Here is a 23,875-nt window from a genome sequence, read left to right as displayed (position 1 = left end):
TGTCTCAAAAGAAAAAAAAAAAACAACAACAACAAAGAAATTTATTTTCTAAGAGGCAACAGCAGAAGGGAAGGGGTCTCCTTGATACCCAGAAGGGCCTTGTGATTCCAAGTCTAAAGATACCACCCAAGTTCTTGAATAATTACTTATTTCTAGGAGTTCGGGATATCTATAACTATCTGGCCCCCAAATCCAAGTTCAGTGGAAGAAGCTGTGGATGGAGGCCAGATTTATTCGCTTTCAGCCCCTCAGAAGAGAGAGTAGTCCAAGAAAAACTAGGGCAATGCCAACAGCCCAGAGTCGGGCCTGGGGTCAGGCCACCTGCCCACAGGCCAGAAGTAAAATGCCACTGGCATGGAACAATGTGGGCCATCCTGCCCTCCCTCCACCCCTCCACTCTTCTAACCCAAATCTGCAGCCTAGTGACCTGCTGGACTGGCATCTAAAGGGATAAATATAAATGCAGGTTTCCAGAGCCACACTGATCACAGAGCCCCGTGAAGGGGACCTTTTTCTGTTGTTCACCTGAGTCTGAGGTCATCGTCTTCGCCTCCCCATCCCCAGTAGTTGTTAGAGAATCCATTCACCTTGAAAAACTGCTCTCTGCTTAGGGCAGTAACACCCCCAAAATATCCACTGTAACGTAACCTGGAGCAAAAGAGAAGACAGAAATGGTAAGAATATTAGTACCAAAGGTCTCTAATTTCAGGGCTGGCATTCTAGGAACCCCTGGGAGACAATGCGCTTCCACCCACCAACTCCTGCTTCTCTTGCACCTCCCAGTGCTCCTGTCCTGCCCTATCTTCTTTCCTCTATCTAAACAAACACTCACCTCTGCTCAGCAAGCGAGGGGCCGCCTCGCTCATGACTGTTAGTGGTGATGTTTGTATATAAAGGCCTACAGAAATACCTGTCAATGTGAACTACCCCATCAGATACTGATAACAGATTACTTCTCGTGATCAGTCCAGTGAACAGTAACAGCTACCAAGAGCACTGGGTTAACAAGGATTCTGAGGCTGCATTCGGATTCAGCATGAATGCATGTCATGATGAATATACCTTCTTTTTTTCATTTTCACTTTTGCAAGGGAGGGTTGAAGGCAGGAGACAGCTCCTGCACACACACTGCATGCACACACTCTGTATGCAAATCTCTACTTCTCGGCATGCATCTCCAGCTCCGAATCTGTTTCCTGGATAACCCAACACACGTCAGCACCTAGAGTATAGGTGTCTGGCAACTAGAGTATAGGTGTGCTGTTTGTGAAAATGGGCTGTAAGGAACAATAATTAGGTTTTGAAAGAAAAGAAAGTGAATTATGCTTTAGATAAGCTGAACTTTAGATATACCTGGGGCTTTGCCACTACACAAATAAAATACAGGGTCCAAGCTCACAAGAGAGGAGTGATGACAGATACAGCTCTGGGAATAAGCTGTTATCACGTAGTACCTGAAGGCACAAGTGGAGAAATCCCCAACAATCTAGTTGGTGAGAAGAGAACAAAGGGTAGACCCAAGGGGCTCAGCTCTGTGGAACCCTGGGAATACCAAAGAGAAAAAGAGTCAGAGAAAAAAGATCAGGAGGTAAAAGTCAGAGTACCTCCCAGCCTCCCAGTTATATAGGACTCTTATTATCAGTGGACAAATTTGTAAATCTGAGAAATAAAGGCATCCCTTAAATACAACATCTCAACAATTCAGAAATGCAAGTTAAGGTAGCTTAATAACTTGGATATTACTAAATTAAAAGATGTGAATATCTGGAGAATTTTTAACTTTAACTTCAGGTCAGACTGTTCCAGGACTGACGAAATATTTATGGTTTTCCAGATAAAAAGAAAAACCAAAAGGAAAGATCAATAAACATGTAGACACTTGCCATCCAACAAGTGGCATCCCAAAAGCTAATTTGTAGTTCAGTTGTTTCCATGTTCTGAGAAAAGACTGGGGATTCTGTTTAACCTATAACAGAAACAGATTTACGTATATGCCCCCAACTTAAAATACTGGTAAAAGGTATTTCTGCAACCTGCAATAAAACAAACAAAAGGAAATAACATGCTTAGAAGGTAACATCACTGACCCCAAGACATCTATTAGCAGTATCTCATTACCATGGTTATCGGAATGTGTTTCACAGAGGCGAGGGATTCTTAGCTGCCTGAACACCAGCTGCCTTATCAAGATGTGGTGACAAGGCAGGCACAACCTGCTGACACCAACAGGCAATCAGCATGAGAACTGGAAGACAATGTGGTAGTGCTTATCATGACCGCCACCCACCACAGGCAAGACAGCCGGCTAAACACATGGATGCGGAAGCCCTGCCCTCAGAGTTTATAACCTAACAAGAGAGGTGAGCATTATCAGGGTTCTGAAGAGAGAGGTGTTGCCACATCAGGAGGAGGGAACCTGGAAGGATTCAAATAGGCAGAAAAATGGGGGATCTCCTGGTGACCAGAACTCCGTGAGGCAAAGCACAGGAGAGTGAAAAGCACAGGCTGCCCAAGGACTGCCTGGAGATGGGTGAGCAGGAGTGGGCAGGAGCAGAAGAAGACAAGTCAGCAAGAAGAGTTAAAGAACTGTTTCTCCACACCTGTAATCCCAGCACTTTGGGAGGCCGAGGCGGGCAGATCACAAGGTCAGGAGATCCAGACCATCCTGGCCAACACAATGAAATCCCGTTTCTACTAAAAATACAAAAAACTAGCCAGGCGTGGGGACACACCCCTGTAGTCCCAGCTACCTGGGAGGCTGAGGCAGAAGAATCACTTGAACCTGGGAGGTAGAGGTTACAGTGGGCCAAGATCTCACCACAGCACTCCAGCCTGGGCAACAGAGCAAGACTCCGTCTCAAAAAAAAAAAAAAAAACCGTTTCTTGTGTGCCTGTGAGATGGCAACTATCTGTTTATTGATCTTTGCTTTTGTTTTTTCTTCTTATTTGTAAAAGCATACATATTTAATTGGCCCTGGAATGGTTTACTTATTTGTAAAGGGCTGTAAGGCCCAAAGGTGGGGAAAACGTAGTCATAAAATAACAATAGAATCCTTGTAGGAGAAGGCAGGTATCAAAGGAGTTCTTGCCAGTAAAATTTACCACCGGCTGGTCCAGAGCTTTATCACTGACCCACAGGCAGTGAGAAACAAGATTTGTTTCTGGCTTCAGCAGAGTCTGAGACAGTTGGGGCAACTTTAACTTCTTCCCTCTGCATGTAAGGTGAAAACCTTTCTTGCACATGTACTCATGGAGCTGGTGTGACAGTGATGAGGCATGTGCTGACTTAAGCTCTGTGGCACTGTCGCACACAGTTGCCAGCAGGGGGCAGACACTCAGCTGCCTGGAAATGAACTCGACCGCCACAGGGTCTTTGCCCAAAGCAACAAAAGCAAGTAGTCCAGAAGGAGGGTAACTCCTACCTACGTTACTTATACACACCACTCTCCAGACACAAAAGATGAGGTTGCTTACATGATACACACAAAAAAGAGAAAAACATAAGTAACGAACCAGGACCCTAGAAACATTTAAATCACATGGAAAATTAAGATGGGAAATACATTAGAACTCTGATCTGCAAATAAGATTCTTTTCCGTTTCTAAAAGAGCGCCATGGATTTGGCTCAGAGCCTCTTGATCAAAAGGGGAAACACATCCAATTACTGAATCATATTAAAAAAACCTGTCAGTTACTCAACAAAGGCTTTCTGATACCTAGTTATAAAAGAAACATCCGGCCAGTTAGAATGGCAAGTTAAAAACAGCAAGATTCATACGTGCGCCATTTCTCAGAGTGAGGAACATTTGATGAAATCCACAATTGTGACACCAAAGCATGAGTGAAAATCAATTCCCGGCAGGAATGTCCAAGAGCTCAGCCTTCTTATGGGTCAGCCTAATACAAAGGTAAAATCTAGAATCCCAGCAAAAAAAAATCTGTACGTAAGCAATCCTCTGTGATTGCTTAGAAATCAACTGGGCAACCAGGTGCTTACAAAAATCTGGACAATGGAAAGTTTAAGATTATCATCTACGGCAAGTGTCTAAAATACAGGTGTTCTGTGTTGTAAATAGTGACACCTTACTACAGAATAAGTGAACAGATAGTGACACACTTTTGAGAAAATCAAGTTGCCCAGCCATGATACACTGCTTTCCTCAATGCAGAAGTGACTCAAAGAAACCAGAAAACAAAACCTCTAGATAATAAGATTAAATCCAAGGATCAAGTTTCCCCAAAGAGAAAAATCCTGGGATTCTCCCCTCGCCCTCTGCATCCACAGCCCCTGCCCTAACTCAGACATGTGGCATCTCTCCATTCAGCTTTTCCCGTCTTCCCTTGCTCCATCCAATATAGCCAAGATCAGCTGAACTAAGTTTCCTCCTGTCCTTCCCCCGCTGTAACATGTGCCAACAGCTCGCCAACCCCTGCCACAGCAAATCCAAACTCCTTATTGAACTAAACAAGACCTGTGTAATCTGGCCCCTGCCTAGCCTCAGTTCTTGCCTCTCCTCGCAGACATTCCTTCTAGAATGCCAGTGAACTACCTGCATATTCCCCAAAACTGTGCCATGCTCTCTGGCATGTCTTGGAACTCTGCTAAGAAGCTCTTGTTGGTTCCACAGGATTAAGGTACCACCCTCCCTGGGGAACAGCTTTAAATCCTTACCTTTAAGGTGTTCTTAATGACACTGTGCTCTCACCCACCAGTAGTTTGTTTATGTCCTGCAGCTTACATAGGAATTGGGTTTTAAGTCAGTACCTGAGGCAAGAGTCACCTATATCGATGTTACTCAAGAATTCTCTTAAATACAATGCTTAAGTGATATATGTATCACTTAATAGGACCATTTTTCCTATTTCTCATTTTCTTAAGATACTCTGAATGCTTTTTCTACCCAGTCCTGATCACAACAGTTGAGCTTCTCAACCTAAGCCATCCTCAGCAGAGCCACCTTACCTGTACCCAGTGCTGTTCCTGCCAACCACCAGATGCTTGGGATTGTCCTCACACTTGTAAAGGTTGAAGTCATTCTCGGGTACCAGGTCCACATCATGGAATATAAAGCAGTCCCAGTTTTCTTCCTTGAGAGCTTCTAGATAGCCCACATTCAAGAGTTTGGCTCGATTAAACTTTTTACCTCCAGCCTAGAGATACAAAAATTAAAACTTGAGAAGCTCCTGAGATAAAATTTCATAGTGTTCTCCTCTGAGTTAGGATTCAGGAGGTGGTATTATTCTTGCTAACACACAAGACTATACTTGTGACATAAACATCTAACAGGGAAGATGCAATGACAATAAAAGACCATTTGGTTTTTTCTTTATGCTTCACACATACTTATATTCTAGAACTAAGAAATACTAATTGAAATCTGAAGAATTGTTGTTTAATGGTAGAGAGTTCCAGTTTTGCAAGATTAAGTTCTGGAGACTGATTTCATAAATACACTGCATATATTTATGCAACCAATATATTGCATAATTATGCACAGATACAATGCATGGAAATATTCTTAACATCACTAAACTGTACACTCAATGGTTAAGACAGTAAGAGTAAATAAAAGTTTAAAAAAGTCTAAAAGGGTAAATTTTATGTCGTGTGTTTTACCACAACTTAAAATTTTCTAAACACAGCTTTAAAATACAAATAACTCAAATAATCAATAATAATGTATTGTACACTTAAAATGTGTTAAGAGTATAAATCTTAAGTATTCTTACCACAGTTACAAAAAACAATTTTACTTAAAATTTTATTTTATTTTTTATTTATTTTTTTTGAGATGGAGTTTTGCTCTTGTTACCCAGGCTGGGGTGCAATGGCGTGATCTCGGCTCACCACAACCTCTGCCTCCTGGGTTCAGGCAATTCTCCTGAATTAAAAAAAAAATTTAGTTGGATGTGGTGGCACATGCCTGTAGGCCCAGCTACTCAGGAGGCAGGAGATTCGCTTGAACCCAGGAGGTAGAGGCTGCATGAGCCAAGATCACACCACTGTGCGATCTTGAGTAGCTGGGATTACAGGCACGTGCTACCATGAGTAGCTGGGGTTACAGGCACGTGCTACCATGCCCAGCTAATTTTTTGTATTTTTAGTAGAGACGCGGTTTCACCATGTTGACCAGGATGGTCTCGATCTCTTGACCTCGTGATCCACCCGCCTTGGCCTCCCAAAGTGCTGGGACTACAGGTGTGAGCCACCACGCCTGGCTCACTTAAAATTTTAGAAACACTTTTATTTATTCCATATAAAACTACAAAACCCTTCTTATATACTAGTCATGTCAATTAGCATTACTGCTTCACAGTAACCCTAGGTTAATCCCAATCTTATCCTCTGTTATGAATTTACACTAAGCTTCTAAGAGACTTAGTTAATAGCTTGCCAGAAAGGATAAAAAAATCTTGACCTATAAAAAGAAAAGGTTATTGCTAATATTTCTAAGCTACTTTAAAATTTCTTAGAAATCCCTGTAAGAGAATCCTGTTTTAATGCTAATGGTGGAGGCTAATCCTCACAGTGGCCTTATGGAGACAGATCTGTCACTGGGTAATAAAAGAACGCAGTTCGACCTATAATATGATTGAAGCTGTAATAAAATAATTTACACTTTTTTTTTTATGGCTGCTTTGTTCAAACTCCTTCAGAATGAATTCCAGTTAAGTGGTTCATCATGAAAGTACAGGCATTTCTCAGAAGTTACCACAATGTCTTCCTAAAAAGAATAACATAAAGCAGATATATTTTTCCCTTTTCCTTTTCTTTTTAAATTTGAGATGGAATCTCACCCTGTTGCCCAGGCTAGACTGCACTGGTGTGATCTTGGCTCATGTAGCCTCTACCTCCTGGGTTCAAGCGAATCTCCTGCCTCCTGAGTAGCTGGGCCTACAGGCATGTGCCACCACATCCAACTAAATTTTTTTTTTGTATTTTTAATAGAGATGGGGTTTCACCATGCTGGCCAGGCTGGTCTTGAACTCCTGACCTCAAGTGATCCACCAGCCTTGGCCTCCCAGGTGTTGGGATTACAGGCTTGAGCCATTGCGCTCAGCTCAAGGCAGACATGTTTTTCTATTCAAAAAACTAGTACTATACCTTGTGAGTTACTGTCCTGAGTAAGAACTCAGAATCAAATAAATCATACCTATAACCAACAACCTTAAAAACAAAAATAGCTTCAAAACAATATAATAGTAACATTTTGTTCCAAGTGCTAAAATTCAGACATAGGTGTACTATATAAGCACACTGATTTCCAAGAGCCCCAGTTTATCACCAAGTCTATACTGCAGAGCTGGTCCTCTAAGATATCCAAAGTTCTACCTAAACAAATATTACCAGTTCTAACAGTAGTCATGATTCTGCTGACATACTTAGAATTTGTAAGAATTTGAGGGGGAATTATTTGAATGGCCCAAGATAATTGTGGCAAACTTAGACACTGATGTTTAAACTGATGTCTTAGTTTTCTTTCAATAAACGTTAGTGCCAGATAGAGGTACCTTTAATCACCCACTCCACTCACCTCTAAGGTAAGCTCTTCAAAAGCAGCCTATCGTTATACTGTGCTCCTCCTACCAAATCATGCTTCTGGAAGCCAAATAAGTGAATCCAGAAAGTGAAAATCAAACATAACATGTTTCACATAATAAATAGTGGCAAAGTTCAGGGCAGAAATATGGGGGCAGCCATAGAGCACCATAGCTACTAATACAGAATATTCAGTCAAATACTCTGTCTACATCCCCATTGAGTAGCTATGGGCGATAATGACAGACAATTCCAGAATCTCATCATGTTGTGCACCACAAGCACAGAAAGAAACACAAGGGACCAGGAAGCCTCAGGGAAATCTGAAGGCAGTCACTGCCTAACATGGAAGGGCTCACAAAACAGGCTTCCTCCAGAGGTTCCTTTAAGGGCAGTAAAATTTCCCAGAACTGGAACCCATAACTCCACACTCTGAAACAAGAATTTCCTCTACTCCTTTCAAGTATAAATGAGGTTGTTCCTTTTATCCAAGATAGATAAACAGTCACATGGCCACATTCAGCAGCGAGAGGAGGGTCGAGGTCAGGCCCTGGTCTGCCCCCATGCTCACCTGGTGGATGACGTAGATGCCATAATCTAGCTGCTGCCTCTGCAGGAAGGGATGCAAATGTTCCAGCAGGTACATCAGGTGTTTCTCTCTGTTCCGGTGGGGAACAAGGATGGCAACCCTCTGTAAAGCTTTACATTCCTCAGGGCAATACCGGCCTCTGGACACTTGGGGATTTTCTGCCTGTACCTCTTCCAAAGTAAGATCTGGTTTGAAAATGAGCTTGCTCTGGCCTCCTACAATGAACAAAGGACACACACAATAGCAGTAGCTACTTCAAAAAGTGTTGAGGTTTACACAAGCTAATATGCACAGATTATCCCCCAGCTCACAGTGGGCACTACAAATGTCAGCTTTTATTATGATTACTGTAAAGGCTCATTTAGTCATGATGATAGCCAGAGGATCATGTGACTAAGGTTACTGGCTGCAAAAGCAAGTGGCGGATATATAATATGAGCATTTCCCTGTGGCTGGGTAATCAAAAGTCCTCTATGATTCATCTGTAAGAAGGATATATAGACTGTCCTGGTGAACCCTGGTAAGAGCAAAGGTCAGAGCTAGACAGAGCAACTCTTCAAATTTGCTCTATCCTCTTTTCCTTCTCCAAATTCCAGGAGGAGGGGAAAACCTCTTAAATATCAACAGCATTCCACAGAATCAAGCTCCTGGACAAGGCAGTCCTCCCACTCCTTCCCTAAACTCTGGAACCATCCTGACTCCCTGTAGGTAAAGCACTAAAAAGAAGTGGAAACCAGTCTCACTCCCTAACCCAGCTGTAACAGGTACTTGTGGCCCTGCAACAACTCTCCCATTTTGCCACCACAACAGACATTTCCAATCGAGCACAGCATTTGCTCAGTGTGTCTGGAAGCAATCCAACCAGACAAACCCCAAAGCTATCCACAGGAGGAAACAGCTCAGATTGGTTTTGGTTTTTGTTTTCTAAATTGCAGATATACTGGTCAGACTGTAAAAATCTCAAGATGTTTGCAAGGTGCACCATTCCCTTCTGAGCAAAGCAGTCATATGCCCTTCCTGTGCATAATTCATTGCACATAATTTGCCATGCTTTGTTCAATGTGACCATCCCCTAACCTGGCCATGGCTGCTCAGATCAGGCTCACATGTCTAAGGACACCTTGGTGCTCTGCCCAACAGGAGGCAAGGTTAGCAACTTCTTCAAGCCACCCAAAGAGAATAATTGACCTAAGAGAGCCTTCCTGCAGGGTCTGCATGCAAGACACAACAATCAGTAATGCCCTAAAAACCAGCAGTAAGGAATGGAGATACACAGAAGACAACTGTGAGAGCTGATGCTGGGCTACTGAGCTACTAGAAATAATGGGGTAGCTGTTGAGATGGTCTCCTGTGTGGCCTGTTCATAATGCCCATCATTAACCTGACTGCGTCTCTGTACTTGCACCCTGAAAGAGCCTCATGCAACAGGTCTGATATAAACTAGTCTCCTGGCTCACCTTCTCATCGTCATAATTTTTTACGTGCCCTAACCTAGTTTCTGCTTCTATCAAGTCTCCCTACCCCTCCCTCTATCCCAACATCTTCTCAAGTTCTGCCCCTCCTTGGGTCACTAATGGCCCATTTTAAGTCATCACCATCCACGTCACCTTTAGTCCAGTATTTGCCCAGTAATGAGTCACTGCCCATCTATTATTTATGAGGGAATGTACTGTTTAAATATATTGTGAACATTTTAAGCAAGGGGAATAATCAGCCATATTTGCATTTTACTGACTCATTTTCATATCTCAACTTGTATAATGTATCAAGGAACACACAATCAGGAATAACATTTTGGCTTTTCTGTAACTGACTAAAGAGAAGTAGCATGCCAATATGAATACAGTACAGGACTGTGACTCAACTAGGAAAGGGGTGTGCAGACTAAAGGCTTGTGTCCCCCCAAAAATTCATATGTTGAATCCCTAATCCCCACTGTGGGACCTTTGGGAAGTAACTAGGTTTAGATGAGTTCATCACAGGGGTGGAGCTGCCATGTGGGATTAAAGCCCTTATAAAAAGAGCAAGAGGAATGAGATCTATCTATCTCTGTCTTTCTCTCTCCTTCTCTTTCCCTTTCCTTCTCAGTGTGTGTGTGAGGGCACACACACCAGGGAAATGCCATGTGAGGACATACCAGTAAGAGGGGCTTCATCAAGAAACTGACCGCTCTGGCACCTTGATCTTAGACTAATTTACTGTTTTAAGTTGAGAGGCAAGACACAAAAGGTGAATCAAAATATACAACATATTTAAGAAATAAACACCAACGACCACATCGAAAAACTTACTTAGTTTCTGTCCCTTGACTCCATAGTTTTGGCCAAAGGAATATAACAGGTGTGACCCCAGTGGAGGCTAGAATATGCTTGCATTTCTCCTCTCAAGCTCTTGTGCTCTGCTGATACAGGCTAGCCCACTAGTTTCAAGAGGAGGACAAGAGACACATGGGGTGGGGCCACCAGCCTAGATCACTGGACCTTGTTAATAATGTCTGCTGCTGAGATTTTTGTGGCTGGATAGTAAAAGTGGGTCTGTTCATATGATGGACTACCATACGTCAATGAAAATGGACAAACCATAGCCACATGCAACCATGAGAACAGATCTCACAAAAATAATGTTGAGCAACAGAAGCCAAACACAAGAGTATATAACATACGCTTCCAACCTCTAAGATTCTATAACAGGAAAAATCTAATGTGTAGAGTTAGAATCTTGAAGCCAAAGTGGTGACTGAGAGAAGTATGGGAATTCCTATGGTTCCAGCAAGATACCATTTCTTGTTTTCTTTCTTTTTTTTTTCTCTTCTGTGCTACATGAAGCATTTGCAACTTCTTTTCATATACTTTAAATTCTGGGGTACATCTGCAGAATGTTCAGGTTTGTTACATAGGTATACACGTGCCATGGTGGTTTGCTGCATCCATTGCCCCGTCATCTACATTAAATTTACATGCTAGACAACTATGTTCATTTTCTGAAACAACTATGTTCATTTTCTTAACCAAGCAGTATACTTCTGAGTTCTGTACTTTCTTGTACATGTAACATTTATTTTATTTGAATTTATAGTTTCTGTGACACAGGAGATGTGTACATTTACGGGGTGCATGAGATGTTTTGATACAGGCAAGTATATGTTATATTTAAATAAAAACTTTACATACTACTTACATAAAAGAAAAAAGGGAACACTTACTGAGGTAAGGAGACACAGAAGGGCAGTTGTCAAGTTCTGCCTTCCTCGTGGATGCTTCATTAGTCGGGGTTTTTCCCTTCCCCAAAATGATGGCCTTATGGAAATTAGCCATGAACTTCTTTGCTTTAGGAATCTCTTGAATGGCACCCACAAAGTAGTTACTGGTGGCCCACCCAACCACTGTCAGGCACAAAGTCAAAAGCAGCAGTAATCGGAATTTGTAGGAAAGGTGGAAAGTCAGGTTGAAGCCCATGTTTTTTATTATGTGAATAATATGTATCTCTCTGCTTCACTGCAGGCAAGAAAGCTTCAAGTTGAACTTTTCCAATCTGATTGCAAACTTGATGACAACTGAAAATACAATGCCTGCTTTTGCTCGTAGTTCTGCTCCAACAATCTAAAAGACAATCACAAAAGACATGTTGTTTCAAATGGAAATTCGATCCTGAAATAATTCACTTCGGCACAAACTGAAAACTCATACCCAATGGACCTTGACTAACCGTAACGGTAGATCCCACTAAGGGTTTAGAGATCGGAAAACCAGAGGTTTTAGAGGTTCCAAGCATCAATACATCACAGAAGCTCTCTCTAGGTTATTGGCCAGGCTGTCTGTCACCCAAGACGGGAAGCCATTTCCAGATGTTGGACAGAACAAATAGGCAAGGGAGACTGCAAATGCCCTGAGATGTTAGCTGGGCACAGCCTAAGACACAGCCCTAATAGTTCTCTGCCTCAGTTGCCCCTTCCTGGCACAGCTTTAAGGGAGGATTTTTAAAATGTGAAACCTTGTTACAGAAGCACATTTTGACCCAAAGAGAAAATAAGGGAAAAGTTCTTCTACCCTGTGAGAGCTAGAAAAGCATGGTCCTCGACAACAGGGAATGAGGGCTGTATTAACCAAGAGGCCCTGGCACAGGTGGGCAGGAGGAAGTCTGTCAAGAAACACAAGAGAATCCCTAAACAGAAGGTTAACAGAAGGTCAACTATCTATCTATAAGAAGAACAGAACTACTGCTCAGTGTTTAAGATCAGGAGTTTGGATTTAGACAGAAACTACAGCTCTACCACATAAGAGCTACGTAACCTTGGGCCAGTCATTTAAGCCTCATTTTTCTTATCTGTAAAATGGGGATAAAATTAGTATATACCTAGAAAAGTTATTGCGGGGCTTATTAATTTATTACTATACAAACAGTTATCCCACCTTGACAGACAAGCAAACACACTGAAACACCACTATTTGTACTGATCAATTGCCACTCTGATTTCATACTTCAATGACATGAGATGGGATAATATGAATTTACTTCTAAGAGGTGGCTATGCTCTTAATTACTGACAAAAATCATGTTAAGACCACCCAGCTGAGGGTCAACCCTGGACCATGGAAAATACACTAAAGTGATGAGTGCTACTTGACAAGGATCCTGGGTGGCTGCCAGCAACACCTGCTACATCCTCTCCATGTGGCCAAAAACACCTCTCTCCTCTAATTCTAAACATGTTCGCAGAAGAACACAGAAAATGCTAAAGCCAGGGCACAGATAATCTACAAAGACAAGCATATTCTCAATTAAACAAATAAAATGGAGACCAAAATATCTTCTATGCTAAATAATCACAAGGAAACACTTATGATTAAATCTTAAATGACAAAAAGAAAAACAGAAAGCAAACCCAGTATCCGTGCAATGATTACAATTAAAGACATACAATAAGGATAGAAATACACTCAAAAGTTAATAATAGAAATACACTCAAAAGTTAATAATAATATTAGGAGAATGAAATTCACTAGGGATGGCTTTTTCTCTTTTTAGAATTTTTAATAATATAGTTTTATATTATGTATATCTTTTTGTATGTTAGTGACATATTTACATGTATTTTACATATATCATTTTATAATATAGTACTCTTAAAATGAATTCTTTTTCAATGGTTAATAGAGAGGCAGTAAGTAACTGTAAAGAACAACCATTACCTCAGATACTCTCAGGATAGTTTCACACTTACTAAAGGATAGAATTCCAAAAATTTAGTTGCAGGTTGGTTTGAAGGAAACCTAGAAAATATTTCTCTCTAAACACAATGCCATTGATGAAAAGGGAAGTTAAGTTCTTGGGGAATGTTTGACCCAGGAAGCAATTAAACAGTATGCCTGTGTTCAGGGTCCTGTGAAGGTATCACAGGAAGTCAATGCCGAAGGCAGTAATAATAACTCATAAAAAGGGCAATTTATGCATGCATTTGCTCCGTGCCATGCACTGGGTAAAATCACTTGTATTAACCTACTTGACTCTCATTTAACCACATGAAGTAAGAATTACTAGCCTCCTCATCAAATAGGTAAGAAAAGGAAAGGAAGGTTTGGAGACATTAAGTACCTTGCCAAAGCCCACATGACTAGTAAATGTTAGCTTCAGATCTCAGCCCAGGTGGTCAGCTCCACATCCTTCACATGGATGTTTCCTCTTTTCTTCCCTTGGTGCCTGGGTAGGCCCAACACAAACCCTTGAATATTCAGGTTCCTTTGGGGCCTTCTACATCTCTCACACATTTGCCTTCCTTTTCTTCGGGACTGTCTGTTCAAATGCCTTCCTGGAGGTCTGCTCTCTTCCCTCAGGGTGACAGTAAGTCATCAGGTCCTGGGGCCAGTCAGACAACCTCTTGTGGACTTAATTGTAGGAGGCTTAAATGCTAAGACTGGCATTTTTTTTTTTTTTTTTGAGACGAAGTCTCATACTCTCGCCCAGGCTGGAATGCAATGGCATAATCTCTGCTCACTGCAACCACTGCCTCCTGGGTTCAAACAATTCTCCTGCCTCAGGCTTCCAAGCAGCTGGGATTACAGGCACCACCAAATTATACCATGCCTGGATAATTTTTTCTATTTTTAGTAGAGACAGGGTTTCACTATGTAGGCCAGGCTGGTCTTGAACTCCTGAACTTGTGATCTGCCCACCTCGGCCTCCCAAAGTGCTGGGATTACAGGCATGACCCACCACACCCAACGGGATTGGTAATTTTTAAAATAAAGATCTTGATCTTAGAAAACTCAGACTGGGAACACTGCTTTCCTTTTTTCTTATTTTTTGAGACAGGGTCTTGCTCTGTTGCCCAGGCTAGAGTGCCATGGCACAATCTCAGCTCACTGCACCCTATACCTCCTGTGTTCAAGCAATTCTAGTGCCTCAGCCTCCCAAGTAGCTGGGATTGCAGGCGTGCACCACCACAACTGACGAATTTTTGTATTTTTAGGAGAGCCTAGGTTTCACCATGTTGGCCAGGCTGGTCTTGAACTCCTGGCCTCAAGTGATCCCTCCATCTCAGCCTCTCAAAGTGCTGGAATCACAGGCCTGAGCAACTGCACTAAGCCCTGTGAACATTGCTTTTCTATTTTTAGAGGGAGAGTCCCCTAAAAGAGAGAACTGTCAAGTGTAAAGAAGTTATGACCATAAAATTATTACAGTGTTGAAACCAGAAAATACCTTGGAGACCACACATCCACCTCCCTCATTCTACAGAGGGGGAAGAGATTTTAAAACCTATCCAAGGGAGGGGGTACATGGGAAAATTTTGTATCTTCTGCTCAGTTTGGTTGTGAATCTAAAACCGCCCTAAAAATACAGCTGAACCTTGAATAACATGGATTTGAACTGCATGGCTCCACTTATACTCAAATTTTTTTTACCAACTGTGGACCAAAAATATAATATTCCCGGGATGCAAAACCTGTGTATACTGAAGACCACTTTTCCAATACGTGGGTTCCTCAGGGCTGACTACAGGACTTAAGCATACATAGATTTGGATAGATACAGGGTTCCTGGAGCCAATTTCTTCCGTATACTGAGGGACAAGTATAATTTAAAAAAAAAAAAAACCTACCCAAGAAGGAAACAGCTGTGAATAATCATAAACTAATATTGCTCAACTACTGCCTATAGGCTTTGTTCAAAGATAAAACATTTATTCTAAAAGCAAGGAACCATTATTAATAATTACTTATTAGGCCTTCATTACTAATCCTGCTTTTGAGACAATACCTGACCCAGTTAAAAACAATTACTTGGCTATATTTCTAAGTCTAAGTGCTCTCTCCAAAACTGTACGGAGAGCCAGCATAAGGAAGTTCGGGGTAAGGTTTCTTGGCTCCTGGGAGTAAACATCTGAAGTGTGAAGGGTCTGTCATCTGTCTGTCCATCTATTTTTCAAGAGAGACTAGCCAAGTGACTGGAGGCCACCCCTCTCAGTGTCTCCAGCTATAAAATGATGAAAAATACTTATCTCACAAAGTTGCTCTAAGAATTTAATAAGATGACGTACCCAAGCACACTGGTATACCTGCTACATTTCCAAGACACAAGTTTTTGTTTTGTTTTTGAGACAAAATCTCCCTCTGTTGGCCTGGTTGGAGTGCAGTGGCATGATCTCAGCTCACTGTAACCTCCACGTCCCAGGCTCAAGTGATTCTCCTGCCTCAGCCTCCCCAGTAGCTGGGATTACAGACGTGCACCTCCACACCCAGCTAATTTTTGTATTTTTAGTAGAGACGGGGTTTCACCTTGTTGGCCAGGCTGGTCTCGAACTCCTGATCTCAAATCCACCCGCCTCAGCCTTCCAAAGTGCTGGGATTAGAGGCACAAGCCACTGTGCTCAGCCAGGAACACAGGTATTTATTGGCTGTAATTACCAATGTGATTCATGTTCAACTGTTATCAGAGTATTGGCCAAGATAATGTTATCTCTGGAATTAATGAGATAATTTGTACTTTCTAACTCTGTAATTTCCATTTTTCTTTTAATAAATATATGATATTTTTATAATTAGAAAAACATAGTGACTTTTTTTTAAAAGTTCTTTTTAGGTCACGTGACTCCTGGTTGGTGTTTGGGAAAATGCCGTTACATCAGATTTATTTTCTTACACAAACATTTAAGTAACTGAGAGACCCTTAATTCTCACCACAGTCTCAGAGTTATCTTCTTTTTCAGTCAAGGCTGTCTTGAAGTGGCAGGACAGCTTTGACTGAAAACAAATGCAGGCAACAGGAAAGAAGTTATTTAGGGCAAGATTTACCACTCTTTTCCTTTCTAGAAGTCTGCCCTGTAGTTCGTTAAAAATGATCATGTTTTCATATTTGCTTTTCCTCTACTCAATTCAACCAGTCTTTTCTGAGTACCTGCTATTTTCAAGCAAAGGGAATAGGATATAAAGAGAATTAAAGCCTAGTCTTTGTGCTCAGAGTTTATTTCTTTTTCTAGATCTCAATTTCTGCAATTTCCTATCAAATATGCCAACAACTCCATCCCAAAGTGGGAGAAGAGATTCAACAAGATGGGTAAAACATTGAGAAGTCTTAAAGGTAGGCGATAGGTCCCTGAGCATCCATTTTCTTTCTCTCTACTTTTGTGTATGCTTGAAATTTTCCATAATAATTTTTTGAATCTGGCAAGGAAGATAAGCTATAACAAAGAGTAAGGCAGCATAAGTGCTACATATCATTCTTGGAGAATCTCTAACCACACACATTTTTATTCCACCAAAGTGGGTGGGGAGGACACCGTGTATCACTTTATAAATATTTACTAAGGATCTGCACCAAAGAGAAAGGGTATGTTCATTCAGCAGCTAAGAGCACCAAAATCAGCATTACAAAGTCTCTGAACCTATCAGGTAATTTTGCAGACATGTAAAATTGCATGTAGGTGTACTTGATAATGTACCAGGCAGATGATCATGATACCTTGGGGCTCCCTGGGGCAGCACCAGAAAACAGACTGATTATTTTGCTACTCTTTTTACTCCTGGGAGTTTACCTTTTGCACACACATTGTCCCACCTTCCTTAGGCCTTGGTATTCATCATCCCAATCACCGCTCCTTTAGGAGGCTTCTGAATGATCACTGGCCAGATCCTAATGGGGCAATGGTTCCCTGGGCAAGGTAAGTCATTTAAACCCAAAGAGTAAGCTCCTAATGGCCCAACCTAGAAGCATTTGAGTAATTAAAAAAAATAATGATGGTACTGTATTTTAACCCATAGGATAAAATGAATATCCACTAGTCTACATGGATGCTAAACAGGCAAAAATTTGAAGATAAACAGGATAGTCTCAAAGTATCTCCCCCAAGATAATTCTTAACCACAAAGGGAAAGATAGTAACTTGGTAGTGGAGAAGCCCAGCAGCTCTCCATAACATCACTTGTGTGGTATTCATGCTAATGGTGCACAGCTTCATTAGAAGCATGAGAAAACATCAGACAAGTTCATTCCACAATCTACCTAACTGGTACTCTTTGAAAGAATCAAATCATGAAAAACAAGGGAAAACTGAGTAACTATTTCAGACTGGAGGAGACTAAGGAGAAAGAAAAACTAAATAAAATGCAGGATCCTTAATAAAATACGGTGGGAACAGAAAACAAAAGGACATTAGTAGGAAAACTGATGAACTTAAAATAAACCTTGTAGTTTAGTTAATATTATTTATCAATGTACTATGGCTATATAAGGGGTATTATTAGGGGAAGCTAGGTGAACTCTCTATATCATTTTTACAACTTCTCTATAAGTCTAAAATTAACTAAAAATAAAAGAGTCAGAGACTAGATATAACCCAAGTCAACAAATGACAGTAAATTAACTTAATTCTAAAAGAGAATCATTGTTTTTATGTTCCTAGTGCCTCAAATCAACATGACACATTATCAGGTGCTCAATTTAGTAATGAATGACGGACTAGGATATATACTAGTTGAAATACATAAGGATACATGATAATTCCAGGCTCTTGCTAAAAGGAACAAGACATAAAAAAAGAAAGGGGGGAAATAAAGATTAATAAAATTAAATAACTACAAAATTCCATCTGAGGAGGATTTTTAAAATGTTAAAGGCTCACCCTGATACTAGCTCCTTTCACTAATACCAACACTCTTCTAAGGGTAGGGACCCCACCTTTAATAAATGGCACTTTTGGTCATGCCCACTACCTTCCGCTTCTCTACTTGTAAAAGTGATACTTCTCCTTGGCTTGGGGAGGAAGTGCTGTATACCTGCCTACCCCTGCATTCATGAAGCTACTTACTGCATGAGCTCCACAGCACACTGGAACACAATGTACCTGCCTCTGGGCAAATGCTGTGGAAATCCACATTTGAAGCCGGGGATCCAGCAACACCCAAACGACCAAAGTTATTTTATGTAGTATATGTTATGAAGCATAATACAGAATTCACCAGAATTTCTGATGGGAGGTTTCAATAGAAGTTCATTGTGTACTTATATGTTACTTTCAGCTTTCCCTAAGAAATCAACTGTGGAGTCAGTAGGAGCTTACTTTCTGCAGTCATTAGAAGCACCTCACCCTAAACCTTCTTAAAAAGGTTTAAAAAGCTCTGCGATCATGGATATAACAGGGCTCTGAAGTCACAAAGAGCTGAGTTCAAATTCTTCTTACCAGATGCATGAATGGCTTTTGACAAATAACTTGAATGCTTTGAATCTGTTTGGCCATTTACTTAAAAAGTACTTTTCAACATCTGGTTCCAAGAGTGCCTTTATCAAATACATAAGGGAATGTGTTAAAACTGCAGATTCCTGGGCCCCACTCCAAAGCCAACAGGTCAGAACAGCAGCTACTGGGGCTCAGAAAAATGAAATTTTAACAAGCTCCCCAAATGATTCTTATCTGCATTAAAGTTTCAGAGCCACTGATATAAGAGAAGGAACCTGGAATGCAATAAAGATCTTTCAGATATGTTAATTTTCCCTCTGGTGAAGAAAAGCAGTAAGAAGATATGTGAACATGAGATTTTAAAAATGCATTTGAAAGGTTTTTTATTCCATCATTTAGAAATATATTCTAAGAAAATAATCAATACCAAGTGAGCTGGCTCATGCCTGTAATCCCAGCACTTTGGGAGGCCGAGGCAGGCAGATCACCTGAGGTCAGGAGTTCAAGACCGGCCTGGTGGCGAACATGGTGAAACCCCATCTCTACTACAAATACCAAAATTAGTCGGGCATGGCAGTGCGCTACTCGGGAGGCTGAGGCAGGAGAATCGCTTGAACCCAGGAAGCAGAGGTTGCAGTGAGCTGACATTACACCACTGAACTCCAATCTGGGTGGCAGAGCGAGACCCTGAAGGAAGGAAGGAAGGAAGGAAGGAAGGAAGGAAGGAAGGAAGAAAATAATCAGTGAGGTAGACCATGACATTCAAACAAATGTTGCTAAAATAACCAAAAATCAAAGCGTACAAATGTTTAATTAATTACAATACATCAACATAATGGGACATACAGTTTCATTAAAATGGTGCTTAAAAAACCTACACGGAAAAGTGCAATAGTTAAGTAGAAAAAAGATACAAAAATGTATATAAAATATAGGCTGGGCATGATGGCTCACACCTGTAATCCCAGCACTTTAGTTGGCCAAGGCAGGCAGATCACTCAAGGTCAGGAGTTTGAGACCAGCCTGGCCAGCATGTTGAAACCCCTTCTCTAATAAAAGTACAAAAAGTTGGGCATGGTAGTTGGGCATGGCGGCCCATGCCTGTAGTCCCAGCTACTTGGAAGGCTGAGGAAGGAGGATCACCTGAACCTGGGAGGCGGAGGCTGCAGTGAGCCGAGATTGTGCCACCGCACTCCAGTCTAGGCATTAGAGCGAGACCATGTCTCAAAAAAACAAAAAAGAGCGTATAACATATAACACCAATTATGAAATATATGTGTGTGTGCCTTTCATATACAAAATGACAGAGAAACTGGTGGTCATCTCTTAATTATAGAATTAGGGAAAACCTTTTATTTCTTTTGTATCTTCTAATTTTTCTAAAATGGAGTTTTCATCATCAGAAACAATGTTGTTTTCTGACAAAATAACTACATAGTTTTCCTTTAAAATACAGTAGTCCTTGGTTTCACTTTCTGCGGTTTCAGTTAACCACAATAAGATATTTTGAGAAAGAGATGACATTCACATAACTTTTATCACAGCATATTGTAGTAGCTGTTCTATTATTAGACATTTTCATCTCTTACTGTGCCTAATTTATAAATATTATAGATATATATGTAGAAAAAAACGGCATATATAGGGTTTGGCACCATCCATGGTTTCAGGCATCCACTTTTGGTCTTGTAGCACATGCCCCGTAAGTAAGGGAGACAACTGTATATTAAAATTTAAAGATAACATCACAGACAGGTATCACAACTTTTAGTTACATAAAGTTTGACAATTCATTCATATAACCTTTAAGAAAACCTATTCTAAGTAGGCCCAACAAGCCCCAATCTCAAAGAAAAACCAGAGGCTGTTGGCAATTCTTCAGTGCCAGAGAACCCTGTGGTCTGTTTGAAATGCCTATTCCCAGGCTTTCAAATCTGGGTCTGGACCCAGAGATTTTTATTTCAAAAGGCTGAGGTGGGGTCAGGAAATCAATATTTTTGCCTGGGCCTGTCACTCACACCTGTAATCCCAGCACTCTGGGAGGCCAAAGAGAATGGATCACTTGGGGTCAGGAGTTCCAGACCAGCCTGGCCAACATGGTGAAACCCCATCTCTATTAAAAATACGAAAATTAGCCAGGAGTGGTGGGCCTGTAGTCCCAGCTACTCAGGAGGCTGAGGCAGGAAAATTGCTTGAACCTGGGAGGCATAGGTTGCAGTGAGTCAAGATTGTACCACTGCACTACAACCTGGGCGACAGAGCTAGACTCTCAAAAAAAAAAAAAATCCGTATTTTGAACAGGAGCCTAGGTAACTCTGAGACATCCAGCCAGGTTTGAGAGACCACTGCTGTTCACTGATGGCTTAAAACAACGAATAGAAAACCATCACTGACTTGTTTCGGATGCTTCCACTGAATAAAAGATGTTCAAAGAGATGGTTAGTTCCCAGATCATGTGCATGCATCTCTGGGAAAGGCACGCATTACTACTAGCTCTGCTTCAAGTAGATACTAAATACTTATTCTATTAAAAGGTATATAAACTATAACCACAGAGCTGATTTTATTGCCCTATCCATTTCCTCTTAGATTACAAAGTCAAACAGTTCAATTCAAGTCAGTACTTCTTCACAACGGATGTTGTTAATCTAATCAAAGATCTAGGTACTCGGAAGTTTTTACAATTTCAGGGGGTTTACAGTTTCCATAAAGAACAAACCTGCTCTAGAAGACAAAACAACAAAAACTTCCGAGCTATAACCAATCCATTATCTCCTCCCGCAAGAGACACCTTCCAGCACCCCTGCCCGAGTCTCCGGATAGCCCTCCGCGCCCTCTTCTGAATTCGATTTCTCAATCCGGACCCTGAATCCTATTCATCCTGATCTGAGACTCCTTGATTTTCTTGCATCTTCAAGGTGTTCGTTTCCTTTCTTTAAAAATTAATTTTAAAAAAACCACATAACTCTCCTCCACACTCAAATTACCATCTTATTATTCCTCCTTTTCATCACCAAACAGCTGGGAAGGTCTACCAGTGCCCTCACCACCTCCACGTCCCCATCGCTCACCCACTACGGAACACTTTGTAACAGGGTACACGCCCACCCTCTGTGGTTAACTGCTCTCCTAAGGCTACCAACCCATAGGCCTCTTCTGGGTCCAGAGCCCTCTGGACTTCCCTTTCTCAAATAAAGAGTTAACAGCCCTTATCTAAGGGAAGACAGAACATAAGGGATACAGATCAACAGACACCGGATGGCAGTCTCCGAAGTCATTTATAACCTAGGTGACCAGCCCCTTCGGAGAAAGGTCAAAGGTCGCCGGCCCCTCGCAGGCCTAGTGCTGGGGTCAGCTGATCAGTTTCCCCGCAGAGACGCTGGAGAAAGAGGGTTTCCAGGAAGAAGGGGCTTTTTCAGGTTGATGCACCTGGCGGAGAGGTGCTGGGGGCGACCCCGGAATCGTGACCCGGGGCGTGAAGGTGAGCCCTGGATCTTTTCCTACCTGGAGGCACCTCACCTGGCTCCCCGGGCCCACAGCAGAGGTGGCGCCGCGGCGGGACGCCAGCACCTGAGCCGGCACCTCCCGCCAGGCTCGGCCTCCTCAGGCCCCCGGCCGGGCCCACCGCTTCGGCTGAGGCGGGGCTGCCCCACGGAGGCCGCCGCGCCATCTCCAGGGCCGCCCCGCCCCAGCCCCGGGACCGACCCCGGCCGCCGCCCGGCTACCCTCGCACGGCGCCCGTGTCCGGGGAACTGCACATCTCTGGCGCCAGCGGAGCCAGAGCCGCGTGTACTCACCCCAGAGGCGGCCGCGGCCGGCGAGCTCTGCGCGGAGACAGGGGAGGCCGCGGAAAGCTACTCGGGGACCGCCTCCGCTGCCCGGGAGGCGGCTCCTGAGTGCGAGCTCCGCCTCCCGCGCGGCCCGGGCCCGAGGGGCGGGTCCGCCGGGCTCTGCACGCGCCTGGCGCTCCAGCCCTGCCAAATCGACCCCACCTGGCGCTGGAAGGGGCACCGGGAGGGAAACGGAGGGTTGACGCCTCGGCCTCTCGGTGGCTTTAACACTCGGTGCCAATAGTGTGCTAGGTGCTGGGCGTCTCCCAAATTCCATCCCCTTAAGTACTCACAGAGCAGTAGGAAAGAGATCGGGACCCTTCCATTTTACAGAGCAGGAAACTGGGGCTTTAGAGACTAATAAACTTGCTTTACATTACCCTGCAAGATTTCAGCCCTCTCAACTGCAATAATAATAGTAGTAGTAGTAAAAATAATATTTTTCCCATGTTGCAGGACTATTGAGAATATTAAAGAAATAAAATTTTTTAAATCCTTATTTCTTCAAAGATATTATTACAGAAACCCAAGACAGAATTACATTTATCCTAAAGATTTCAGTGAAAAATTATGGTAGGCTCTCTTTAGGCAGTCGGGGTAGCTAGATTCTCCAGTACAGCCTCCCACTGCACTCACGGGAAAGTCGTACATTTCCAAGAACCATCCATCCACTCCACCCCGAAAGGAACAAACCGTAGCTAGAACCAGTGCTGGGCTCATCAAGCTTCACAGCAAGAATTCTGAGGCTCTACTGAGGCCACGTGGACCCAGTGTAGGCCCTTGGAAGCGGGAAAAGAGGGCCACCTAGTGGCAGTTAAGTATAAATCAGTGAAATCGGTCAGCACTGCTCCTGAACAAGGTTCAGTGTGAACTTACTTTTTTGTTTGTGGCCCCTTTATAACATGCTGTAAGGGTGTATAACCACAGTCAGTAAAAAATGACATTACTGGATTTAATTCAGTGACATTATACAAGCAGTTACTTGTACCCACATAGATAATCCCCTGGTCTTGAGTATGAGATGCCTAGAAGCATAATGTACCTGTCACAAAAATCACTCAGCTTTTCTGTATTTGGTAGCTGGTAGGTTATTAATTGGAAAAGTTAGGTTACTGCCTTCAGTAAGTGTAGGAAAGCAAGCAGCAAGTGATATCTACAAAGTCAAAGATAGCTTTCCACTCTGCTTTTGAGTTTTAGGGTGGCTTTCATTGGAACACAGAGAGGCACTGGCATTAGTAAAATTGTT

The 23,875-nt window shown here is 42.3% G+C and overlaps 1 protein-coding gene across 7 annotated transcripts in view; it reads right to left on the bottom strand.

Moving 5' to 3' along the window:
• The window catches only part of B4GALT4 (beta-1,4-galactosyltransferase 4), a 118,185-nt gene extending 95,264 nt beyond the window's left edge, over nucleotides 1–22,921 (bottom strand). For 3 of the 7 annotated variants that reach the window (XR_013527617.1, XR_013527616.1, XM_078352079.1), the window contains exons 1-4: nucleotides 22,597–22,921; nucleotides 8,113–8,345; nucleotides 4,965–5,152; nucleotides 526–648 (exon numbers count right to left, since the gene is read on the bottom strand). Coding sequence is in view for 3 of the 7 variants with exons in the window: in XM_078352079.1 (XP_078208205.1) it covers nucleotides 526–648; nucleotides 4,965–5,152; nucleotides 8,113–8,345; nucleotides 22,597–22,906 (854 nt within the window). In the remaining 4 variants the exon portion in view is untranslated. Of the gene's footprint in view, nucleotides 1–525; nucleotides 649–4,964; nucleotides 5,153–8,112; nucleotides 8,346–11,332; nucleotides 11,730–19,226; nucleotides 19,487–22,596 lie in introns of all 7 variants that reach the window. The other 4 variants (XR_013527619.1, XR_013527618.1, XM_078352080.1 and 1 more) reach the window with 3 other exon arrangements.
• Between the last annotated feature and the right edge of the window lie 954 nt (nucleotides 22,922–23,875).

Source organism: Callithrix jacchus, chromosome 15 (assembly GCF_049354715.1).
Source record: "Callithrix jacchus isolate 240 chromosome 15, calJac240_pri, whole genome shotgun sequence".
In the NCBI taxonomy this organism is placed as follows: Eukaryota; Metazoa; Chordata; class Mammalia; order Primates; family Cebidae; genus Callithrix; species Callithrix jacchus.
The sequence above is the reverse complement of the archived record's forward strand: the minus strand, read 5'-3'. Positions and strand labels throughout refer to the sequence as shown.